The sequence below is a fragment of the Citrus sinensis genome, chromosome 5, assembly GCF_022201045.2.
Source record: "Citrus sinensis cultivar Valencia sweet orange chromosome 5, DVS_A1.0, whole genome shotgun sequence".
NCBI classification, from domain to species: domain Eukaryota; kingdom Viridiplantae; phylum Streptophyta; class Magnoliopsida; order Sapindales; family Rutaceae; genus Citrus; species Citrus sinensis.
This window is the reverse complement of record NC_068560.1, coordinates 19194616-19206606: the sequence shown is the minus strand read 5'-3', so window position 1 is coordinate 19206606 and position 11991 is coordinate 19194616. Positions and strand designations below refer to the sequence as shown.

General features: G+C 36.1%; 1 protein-coding gene across 2 annotated transcripts; it reads left to right on the top strand.

Moving 5' to 3' along the window:
* Positions 1–799: 799 nt before the first annotated feature.
* LOC102630933 (disease resistance protein At4g27190-like) lies at positions 800–3978 on the top strand. 2 transcript variants are annotated; one of them, XM_052441615.1, is made up of 2 exons: positions 800–951; positions 1394–3978. In XM_052441615.1, the coding sequence occupies exon 2, from the start codon at positions 1397–1399 to the stop codon at positions 3716–3718; it is 2322 nt and encodes a 773-aa protein (XP_052297575.1). In that variant the 5' UTR covers positions 800–951; positions 1394–1396; the 3' UTR covers positions 3719–3978. The 2 variants fall into 2 exon arrangements, with proteins under 2 accessions (XP_052297575.1, XP_052297576.1); XM_052441616.1 differs by having other exon boundaries at positions 803–951; positions 1388–3978.
* Positions 3979–11991: the final 8013 nt, after the last annotated feature.

Genomic DNA, 11991 nt, shown 5'->3' with positions numbered 1-11991 from the left:
TCTGAGCCATATAAAAGAGAAATTATCATTCAATTTTTTTTTATTTGTAGCTTATAAAAGAGAAATTATCAGTCATTTACTCAAAGTTTATTCAATTATTATACAAATTTAAATTTATTTAATTTTACACCCAATGTATGTAATTTGTATTAAATATCCGTTAAAAACATAAAGTTATTCTTTCAAAGTCACAAAATAGGAGCGAACACAAAATTATAGTGGTGATTATGTTTTAGGAGTAACTTTATCTTTTTAGTAAACAGTTGATACACATTGTAATAATGGGTATAAAATTAAATATATTTAAATTTTTATAACTTTTTGGAAAATAAGATAATTCTTAGGTGGATAATTAAAAATTTTTCTTTTCAAAATATTTTGAAAACAATACCAAATGTACCAAATCATTGTTTATTTACAAACTATATATATATATATATATATATATATATATATATATATATATATATTAACTCATTCTTATCCACAATCTGTCAATGAAATAATTATTGACACTCATATTTGAAAACTTTCGAAAAGATAAAATCCAATATGAAAGGTGAAACATTATAATCATAGTAACTAGAAAATGGATTGATTTACAAATATATCAATTTAAACAATTTTCATGTTGATCGACAATTTAAGTAGATTGACAAAGATTGAAGTAATTACTGTTGGTGATTGATTAAATTGGGCCAGGGCTTCTGATTGCAACTAATAGACTTCATATACGCATAATGGTCCCTACGGTCATACGTACCAATATTTGATTGAAAAAGGGATGCGTGCTTAATGCTCAAGTCGTCTTCTTTTGGAAATTCATTGTTATTACTCTCATCAACTCGTTACTCACATTCCTCTTTAGTCAACAGAGATCTTTTGCTCAATAAAATTTTTCTTCTATATTCAAGGTGAATACAGCAGCTCATCAACTCTGATCCCAGACAGGTAAAGAGATGCACTTGTTCTAAAACCTTTAATATTCTTTTAGTAGCAGAATCTCTGATACTTGATCTTCATAGCGGTTCTTTCTTAATTTCCATCAACTTTCCTGGAAAAAAATTCTCTGGTTTTTCTTAATTATATCATTTACTTTTCTTAACTCATATCATTTATTTTTAGTAGCAGAATACTTGATCTTGATAGCCATTCTTTCTTAATTTCCATCAACTTTCCTTGAAGGATACCTTTCTGTTAATAGCGAAACCTCTGATCCTTAAGATAGAAAAAGAAATTCTCTACTTAGGTCTCAGTTGGTTCAAGGTCAATATCACGATGTTGTTTGCGGTCTTTTCTTTCTCTGTCTTTCCCTCTAGTTCATTTTAATTTATTTGTATTCGTTTCTTTGACATTTTTATTCATTATATATATATATATTGTTAAGCAACAGGCAATGGCTGCAGAAGTGGGTCTGGCTGCTTTTTCCAGCATCGTATCAGAAGGTGCAAATTCACTGCTCAAACCGATTATACGGAAGATATCTTATGTGTTCAAGTACCAGAGCTACATAGATGGGCTAAAAGATCAAGTGAAGCGGCTGGAACATAAAAGAGAAAGGGTGGAAATACCCGTTCATCAGGCTACTCAACAAGGAGATGAGATTTATAAGGATGTTGCAGACTGGCTTAATAGCGTCAAGGAATTCACTCAGGGCGCTGCAAAATCCATCACTGATGATGAAGATAGAGCTAAGAAGTTCTGTTTCAAAGGATTGTGCCCAAACTTGATTTCTCGTTACAAGCTCAGTAGACAAGCAGCAAAGGCCGCAGAAGCTGCAGCTAGTCTCGTGGGAAAAGGCAACTTCTCCAATGTTTCCCACCGTCCTACTCCAAAGCTGGTAGAACATATGCAAGTGAAAGATTTCGAGGCCTTTGATTCAAGAATGAAAGTATTTCAAGATGTTATGGAGGCGTTGAGGGATGATAAGCTCAACATAATTGGGGTCTACGGGATGGGCGGCGTGGGTAAAACCACGCTCGTCAAGCAAGTTGCAAAGCAAATGATGGAAGATAAGTTGTTCGATAAGGTCGCTATGGCTGAGGTAACAGAGAACCCAGATCATCAGAAAATTCAAGACGAACTTGCTTCCGATTTAGGCATAAAGTTTGAGTTGAATGAGAGTATATTCGACAGAGCAAATCGACTATGTGGAGTATTCAAGAACGAGGAGCGGCATCTCATTATATTGGATAATATTTGGAGAGAACTGGAGTTCGATAAAGTTGGAATTCCTTCCAGGGATGTCGAGAAAGAAAGAATGGATGATCAGAGACGATGCACAATAATACTGACGTCTAGACGTCAAGATTTATTGCGCAATGTTATGAATTCTCAGAAAGAAATCCAGATCGATGCTTTATCAAAGGAAGAAGCATTGCAGTTATTTAAGAAGATAGTGGGTGATTCAATGAAAACATTTGCTTTTCAATCTATAGCAGATGAGATCGTTGAAAGATGCGGAGGACTGCCTGTCGCACTGATTACACTTGCAAAAGCTTTGAAAAATGAGAGGCTTGACACTTGGAAAGATGTGTCGAATCAGCTAAGAAGTTCCAATGCAAAAGAAATTGATGGAATGGAAATAAATGTGTACATCTCCATAAAATTGAGTTACGACTTATTGGGAAGTAAGGAAGCAAAATCTCTGTTCCTTCTTTGTGGTCTATTTAGTGAAGGTCATGCTATACCAGTTTCTTCCTTATTGAGATATGGTATGGGTATGGGCTATTTTAAAAACGTTTACACACTGGAAGAAGCAAGAAGTAGAGTGCATACGTTGATCGGCAAACTCAAATCTTCATGCTTATTGTTGGACGGTGATACTGAAGCTAAAGTTAAAATGCATGACGTCATTCATGCTGTTGCTGTATCAATTGCAGAAGAGGAGCTCATGTTTAATATTCCAAATGTTGCCGACTTGGAGAAAAAGATGGAAGAGACAGTACAGGAAGGTCCAGTTGCTATTTCTTTACCTTATGGAGGTATTCAAGTGCTTCCTGAAAGGTTGCAATGTTCCTGTCTTGAGCTATTGCATACGGAGGGTGATGGCTCTATGCAAGTTTCAGATCACTTTTTTAAAGGGACGGAAGGACTCAAAGTTTTGAATTTTACTCGAATTCACTTCTCTTCATTACCTTCATCACTTGGTTGCCTCATTAACCTTCAAACATTGTGTTTAGACTATTGCCGACTAAAAGATATAGCAATAGTTGGACAGCTAAAGAAATTAGAGATTCTCAGCCTTGCAGATTCCGATATCAAGCAGTTACCACTTGAAATTGGACAATTGACGCGGTTACAGTTGCTAGATTTGAGCAATTGTTGGAGCCTTGAGTTGATACCACCAAATGTCATATCAAAATTATCTCGATTAGAAGAACTGTTTATGCATAACAGCTTTTCACAGTGGGATAAGGCTGAAGGAGGAAGTAATGCCAGTCTTGTCGAGTTGAAGGGGTTGTCAATGCTAACTACTTTGGAGATAGATGTTTCGGATTCCGAAATTCTGCCGCAAGATTTTGTCTCTGTGGAATTGGAAAGATATAAGATATTTATAGGACAAACGTTGGTCCGACGGCTCGCCAAATCTAAAACATCAACATTGATGGTGCTCAAGGGGCCAGAAAAAGTTAGCCTTCTTTTGGGGAATGATGGGACGAAAATGTTGCTGAAGAGAACTGAAGATCTCCGTATATACTCACTGTTGAAGATATAGTTGAAGCTGAGCTGAATAGAGTAGCTGCAGTAGCTTGAGTGTGATGAAGCACGTGGGAATCAAGCAGAGCAGATAGTGCAAGCTCAAGCTGACGTGTCAAGAAGAAAATAACTGCCTGACATGTGTCAGTTGCTAAGTGGCTGATCTAAATCTAAGTTGTTAGTAGTTAGAATAATAGCTTATAAGCTGAGCTAAGAAAAGGTTGATAATTGTATTAAACATTTTCATAAAGAAATCGAGAAGTTTCCAGTTTCATTTTCTCTGCTTTTCTTTGTTTCCAAACACCTCATAACAAATTCTAATATGGTATCAGAGCCACAAAGCATGGCAAATCAAAACAATTCAGGATCGTCTTCCTTTTCTTTCTCTTTTATTCAACCAACAAAACTTGATCGAACAAATTATCTGGTGTGGAGAGCTCAAATTGGAGCTTCGATTACTGCCAATGGTCTTGATGGTTTTATCAATGGTGAATCTCTGTGTCCAGACCGTTTCCTTCCTTCATATGAGAATGCTGTCAGTAGATCAGAAGCTCAGAGTTCAAGCAGACAAGAAAATCCTGATTATATTGATTGGAAGAAAACTGACAAACTTCTACAAAGCTGGATGCTATCGTCCATGGTGGACAATGTGCTCATCATGGTTGTGGATTGTGATACTTCACTTGAGATTTGGGAGAAACTTGCTGAGATGTTCATGTCACAGTCGAAGGCTAGATACATGCCTCTGAAAATGCAGATTCAAACTACAAAGAAAGGAGCTATGTCAGTAAGTGATTACTTCAATAAGATGAAAAAAATTGCAGACAGCTTAGCTATTGGTGGTAATCCTCTTGCTTCAACTGATTTTATAATGCATTTGCTCACTGGTTTAGATGACAGTTATGAGTCACTTGTGACAACTATACTTGCTAGGCTAGAAAAAGACAGTCTCACTATTGAAGAAGTATACTCCTTAATGCTTAGTCATGAAACTAGGATTGAGATGAGTAAAGGAAAAGTGCAAAATGAGTTGGTGCACGATATGTCAGCTAATTTTGCTCAGAAAGGACAGAATTACAATAAGTTTAATAATGCAAATCAGAGAGGTTTTAATGGTGGAAATTTCACTGGAATGGATAATGGCAAAGGAGGATACAATGTTGATAAGGAAGTGATTTGTCAAATATGCTTCATTCCTGGTCATGGAGCATACAAATGTAGGAACAGATTTAATCAGAATTTTATTCCTAGGCAAGGAAGAGGTGGCTTTAGGCCTAGAGGTGGATTCAATTACAGAGGTTTTCCTGGTCAGTCTCAGAACATGTGTGGAAGAGGTTATGGTGGTTTCTATGGAGCTGGAATTGGTACTCCTAGATATAATACACCTATGTTTCAAGGAAATGTTGCATATCAGAATGCTAATGTTCTGTATCCTCAAGGGTTTCCTATGTTTCAAGGTCAATACAGTGTTGCTACTCCATTTGCTAACTATGGAGTTGTTCCACATACTGTTCCTACTGCACCACTTGCTCCTACTGCTCCAGTTGCTGATTATGGAGTTGTAGTTGATCCTGCTTGGTACATTGATTCAGGGGCCACAAATCATGTGACAAAGGAAGCAGGTATCTTCTCATCTTACTCAGTTTATCATGGCATTGATAAGCTACATGTAGGAAATGGCATGGGGTTGCATATTAAGCATGTTGGTTGCTCAATATTGAATACACTTGCTGCCACACCTATCTATCTCAACACTATTTTGCATGTCCCAGCTATAACCAAAAACCTTTTAAGTGTATCTAAACTACTAGCTGATAATAATGTTGTTGTTGAATTTCATAAAACCTCTTGTTTTGTCAAGGACAAGAACTCAGGGATCATTTTGCTCAAGGGGATTGCTAGAGGAGGATTATATCAAGTTGAAGGTTTTGTTGCAGTGTCTCATGCTGCAGTTTCCAATAGAGTCCAGTCTAATGCTTTGTTTGTTACCTCAAATTCAAGTCTTACTTCAAGTGTCTGTTCCTCTCCAGTGTCAATGATTAGTCATTCAAATGTTTTCAATTCTATACATTTTGATGAAGTTTTGTCAGCTGTAAATAATTCTCAATTCAATAATGAAGCCTCAATGGCCCTGTCAGTTGCTTGCTCACCATCAGTTGATTACAATATTTTACATAAGAGAATGGGTCATCCTACAGTGCATGCTCTTAAACAAATTATAAAGCATTTGAACCCTTCTCTCGATATCAATAGAGCTCTTAAACCAGTTTTCTGTAATGCTTGCCAATTTGGCAAATGTCACATGCAGCATTTTCCTTCTATAGATACCACTACCATTCAACCACTGGAATTGTTGCATGCTGACCTCTGGGGACCAGCTCCTCTGCTGTCCTCACAAGGCTATCACTATTATCTTTCCATCTTAGATGACTTCACTAGATTCACCTGGATATTTCCTCTTGTTACCAAGTCTCAAGCCTTACAAACTTTTATTGAATTCCAGCATATGATAGAAAAATGTCTGAATAAGAAAATCAAATGCCTTCAAACAGATTGGGGAGGTGAGTTTAGGCCATTTCTTTCTTACCTTGCTAAACAGGGAATCCAATTTAGACATCCTTGTCCTTACATTCATCATCAAAATGGAAAAATTGAGCGTAAACATAGACATATAGTGGAAACAGGTCTTACTCTTCTTGCTCAAGCACATTTACCACTCAAATTTTGGTGGAATGCTTTCCACACTGCCACATTTCTCATAAACAGGCTACCTACACCCATCCTAGATAACAAATCCCCATTTGAAAAACTATTCAACAAAAGACCAGATTATTCTGTTATGAGAGTCTTTGGGTGTGCTTGCTTTCCATATCTGAGGCCATATAATCATCACAAACTACAATTTCGAACTGCTAGGTGTATCTTTCTTGGGTACAGCTCTCTTCATAAAGGTTACTTGTGTCTTCATTCTTCTGGTAGAATCTATGTCAGTAACCATGTTACTTTTGATGAGTCATGTTTTCCTTTTCAGTCAGGAGTTGATTTCTCCTCAGTTACTCACTCTTGTTCTTCTTCTGATCCTTCATCTCAGTCTTCTTCTGTTTGTCCTTTGATTCAACTTGATATAACCAAGTCTTCATCCTCAACAGCAGCTGATCTTGATTTCTCTCTGTCCTCTCCAAGTTCCTCTTCTCAGCCTCGTATCCAATCACCTTTGCCAGTTGTTTCATCACCCTCAGAACCATCTACCTCACCTGTTCATCATTTAACTCCACCATTACCACCTTCTACTGGTCATCCAATGGTCACTCGATCAAAGGCTGGTATATTTAAACCTAAAGCCTATCTCACAACCCCTCCTTCTAAACCTACAGAACCTGCTACTGTCTCAAAAGCTCTTCAAGATCCTACTTGGCACCAAGCCATGACAGATGAATATCAGGCCTTAATCCACAACCATACCTGGACTCTTGTCAAACCTACACATCCCATTAAAGTAATTGGGAATAAGTGGGTCTTTCGGATTAAATACAATCCTAATGGGAGTGTTTCTAGATACAAGGCCAGACTTGTTGCTAAGGGGTTTCATCAAACTCAAGGGTTGGATTTTAATGAAACCTTTAGCCCTGTCATCAAGTCCTCAACTATAAGAATTATCTTGAGTATGGCAGTCATGAAGCATTGGGTACTCAGGCAAATAGACATTAACAATGCCTTCCTTAATGGTCACTTAACTGAAGAGGTTTATATGCAACAGCCCCAAGGGTTTATTGATAGTTCCAAGCCTGATTATGTCTGTAAGTTACATAAAGCTCTCTATGGGCTTAAACAGGCTCCAAGGGCATGGTTTGATAGACTCAAATTGGTTCTTACAACTCAGTGGGGTTTTACAAACTCCATTTCAGACACTTCACTCTTCTTTAAGAGAACACAAGGTCATCTACTGCTTGTCTTGGTTTATGTAGATGATATCATCATTACAGGCTCAAATCCTCAGCTTGTTCAGCAGATTATTATTAACTTCCAGTCTGCTTTTGCACTTAAAGATCTTGGTGCATTGACTTATTTTCTGGGAGTTCAAGTTCTCTACAACAAATCTGGTATTCATCTTTCTCAATCCAAATATATCACTGATCTCCTTGACAAGGTGCAAATGCAGGATAGTACACCTTGTTCTACTCCTATGGTTTCTGGAGTGTCATTTACTAAAGATGATAGTGAATTCTTCTCTGATGTTACTCTCTATAGAAGCACTATAGGTGCTCTTCAGTATGCAACTTTGACCAGACCAGAGATTGCCTTCTCTGTCAACAAACTTAGTCAATTTCTCTCCTCTCCTACTGTCAATCATTGGCAGGCTTGCAAAAGGATTTTACGGTATCTAAAGGGCACTATTAGGCTTGGCTTACAGTTCTATAATCATGGCAGTATCCAGATTGATTGTTTTAGTGATGCTGATTGGGCTGGGGACAAAGATGATAGGAGATCTGTGGCTGGTTATTGTGTTTATATGGGTCCAAATCTGGTGTCTTGGTGTTCTAAGAAACAGGCAGTAGTATCTCGATCAAGTGCTGAGTCTGAATATCGAGCATTAGCCATGGCAGCAGCTGAGGTCTTATGGATTCGATCTCTTCTTGCTGAGATTGGTGTTCCTCTGTCTTCCATTCCAATCATATGGTGTGATAATCAAAGTGCAGCAGCTTTAGCTTCTAATCCAAAGTTTCATTCCAGAACTAAACACATTGAATTAGATGTTCATTTCATTAGAGAAAAAGTTGCTGCTCAATGTCTTAAAGTTCAGTATATTTCAAGCTCAGAACAGACTGCTGATATTCTCACCAAAGCTCTTTCTTATCATCCTTTTCATTACTTACGTGACAAGCTCAATCTTACTTCCTCAGTTGAGCTTGAGGGGGGATGTTGAAGATATAGTTGAAGCTGAGCTGAATAGAGTAGCTGCAGTAGCTTGAGTGTGATGAAGCACGTGGGAATCAAGCAGAGCAGATAGTGCAAGCTCAAGCTGACGTGTCAAGAAGAAAATAACTGCCTGACATGTGTCAGTTGCTAAGTGGCTGATCTAAATCTAAGTTGTTAGTAGTTAGAATAATAGCTTATAAGCTGAGCTAAGAAAAGGTTGATAATTGTATTAAACATTTTCATAAAGAAATCGAGAAGTTTCCAGTTTCATTTTCTCTGCTTTTCTTTGTTTCCAAACACCTCATAACAAATTCTAATACTCACTGAAGGGTGGTCCGAATGTTGTTCATGAATTAGACGATGGGGAAGGTTTTCCACGATTGCAGCATCTTCATGTAAAAAGTTGTTCTGAGATTTTACATATTGTCGGTTCAGTTAGACGGGTTCGTTGCAAAGTCTTCCCCTTGCTGGAGTCATTGTCTCTTCGTCGTTTGATCAATTTGGAGACGATATGCTACAGCCAACTCAGGGAAGATCAATCTTTCAGCAACTTAAGGATTATAAACGTACATTTCTGCCCAAAATTGAAGTATCTCTTCTCATTCTCTATGGCCAAAAACCTATTGCGGCTTCAAAAAGTAAAAGTGGAAAACTGCGATGAATTGAAAATGATTATTGGTAAGTGTTGAAATTAATTATTGGTAGGATTATTGACATTGACTCATTCTTTTTTTCTTTTTTTTTTGCTGAAAAAAACAACGGATGTTTATTATATATTGTTTTTGTTCATTTATAGGGCCCGACATGGAGAAACCAACAACAACTCAGGGATTCACAGAAATCATTGCAGAGGATGATCCTGTTCACCAAGTAATAATTTTCTGTTTAATAATTAATTAATTAATATATTATCACGATTGATCTTCAATCATCGAAAGAATATTATATTAGAAGTTGTAGTTGAAGGAACAAAAATGTATGGTTTTTCTTTGCAGGTTACTTTTCCACGCTTGGAGGAACTGAAACTTGTCAGTTTAACAAACATCAAAAAATTATGGCCCGATCAATTTCAGGGAATGTATTGTTGTCAAAATTTAACAAAAGTGACCGTGACAAGGTGTTGTCCTCTGAAGTATATGTTTTCATATTCTATGGTTAATAGTCTTGGGCAACTCCAACATCTTGCGATAAGGTTTTGCGGGTCAATGGAAGGGGTAGTCAACAACACCACGGGGGGGTTGGGAGGAAGAGATGAATTTAAGGTTTTTCCTAAACTGCACTCCCTGACGCTCGAATGTCTTCCAAAACTAAGTAGCTTTGCCTCACCAGAAGACGTCATTCACACTGAAATGCAACCTCAACCTTTCTTTGATGAAAAGGTTTTTTTTTTAATTAATTTTATTCCTAATAGTTAATTTCTTCTTTCGTTGAGTCTTCAAATTTAATTAATATCCATCTCTAATTGCATTGAATTTTTAACTTCAGGTACGACTCCCAAGACTGGAGGTATTATTTATTTGTGAGGCGGATAAGTTGAGAAAAATATGGCACCACCAGCTTGCTTCGAAGTCTTTTAGCAAATTGAAAAGTTTGGAGATATCTAGGTGTAATAATCTACTGAATATTTTTCCTCCATTGGTAAGATTGCTATATTCATTTTGAATTTTTATTTCAAATAACATTCAACAATTATTTTAATCATTTTTATGTTTACAAATAATTTTCATTCACAAATTATTTATTGCAAGTATTGTAATTCAAACTTCTGGAGGGAAAAAAAGTATTGTACTTCAAATCACCATTCTGAACTCTGCATTTTCAATCTAATTTATAGGTTCACCTGCATTAAAGTCAACAATATAATTGTTTTAAACACGATTCAACAGCATAATATAATTCAATTTAATTGTTTTTTTTCTTAAATCCTAATAAATAAGATTTTCAGAAATTAAAAGATACTTAGTTACTCAGCTTTTAAGTTCACAAATTCATATATATTTCTCTTTTCCTTGGTCTTTAGATTTCGATTTAAAAAAAAAAAAGAAAAGTGTTCAAATGTAGTTAATATCTCTAGTTTAGTTATGAATTGATTACGCCATTGATTAAGCACAAATTCATGATGGTCATTTTGAATCGACCGTTGATTAAAAAATTTCCTCAAATATTCACTCTATAACAGTCCCATGTTGATGGCGTTGGGAAGTGTTTTCCAGAAATGTTTTCCATTTTTAAAAGCATGAATATCGGGAAAAAAAAAGGGAAATACAGCGTTTTAGTTTAGTTATTTTAAAAATAGGCAAGTTTGAAAATTAAAATTTTTTAAAAACTAGCATCAAGATGAAAAATGAATTTAGAATATTTAAAAATTACCTGAAATTCTTTCTCCGTTCCTAATACTAAATAGTGTAAATGCATTTTCATTATCTTTGTTTTTCTGGACTTCTATTTATTTATTTTTGTTTTAATTTTTTCCTTTTTTTCTTTAACAAAAAATATCTAGTAGACATTCATGGTTTGTTATTTTTCATAAAACAATTGTATGATTTTGACATACTTAATGTATCATACAATACTAAACAATTCAAATTTAGGTTGTTTTAATGGTTTGCTGCTCTTTATTTTCAGGTTGGAATTCCCAATAGTCTAGTGAATCTTAATGTATCATACTGTGAAAAAATAGAAGAAATCATAGGACATGTTGGAGAAGAAGCGAAGGAGAATCGTATTGCTTTCAACGAATTAAAATTTTTGGAACTTGATGATTTACCAAGGCTTACCAGCTTTTGTTTGGAGAATTACACTCTTGAATTCCCATCATTGGAACGAGTTTTTGTGACACGTTGCCCGAACATGAAGACTTTTTCTCAGGGAATCGTATCCACACCAAAGCTGCACGAAGTGCAGGTGAGTAAAAAGGAAGAGGATGAATTGCACCATTGGGAAGGCAATAAGCTTAATTCCACTATACAAAAGCGTTACGAAGAAATGGTATGTGTGGATCGATTCGTCCAAATTGCTGATGCATCTCCCTTGCACTTGCACATTTAAACATATGTTACAAAAAGATGGTATGTGTTAATCGATTCACCCAAATTGTTCATGCATCTCCCCTGCACTTGCACATTTAAATATATACACCTGCCTTGCATATATATTTTTAGAAGTTAAAACACAAAACATGTAAGTTTAATGTATATATAAATAATGCCTTTCAAAAAAAGACATTTATATATATCCAGTGCAATTGTTTTGGTTTATGCAGATTGGATTCCGTGACATAGAGCGTTTGCAACTCTCACATTTTCCACGTTTGAAAGAAATATGGCATGGCCAAGCACTGCCTGTCAGCTTCTTCAACAATTTATTTAAGCTGGT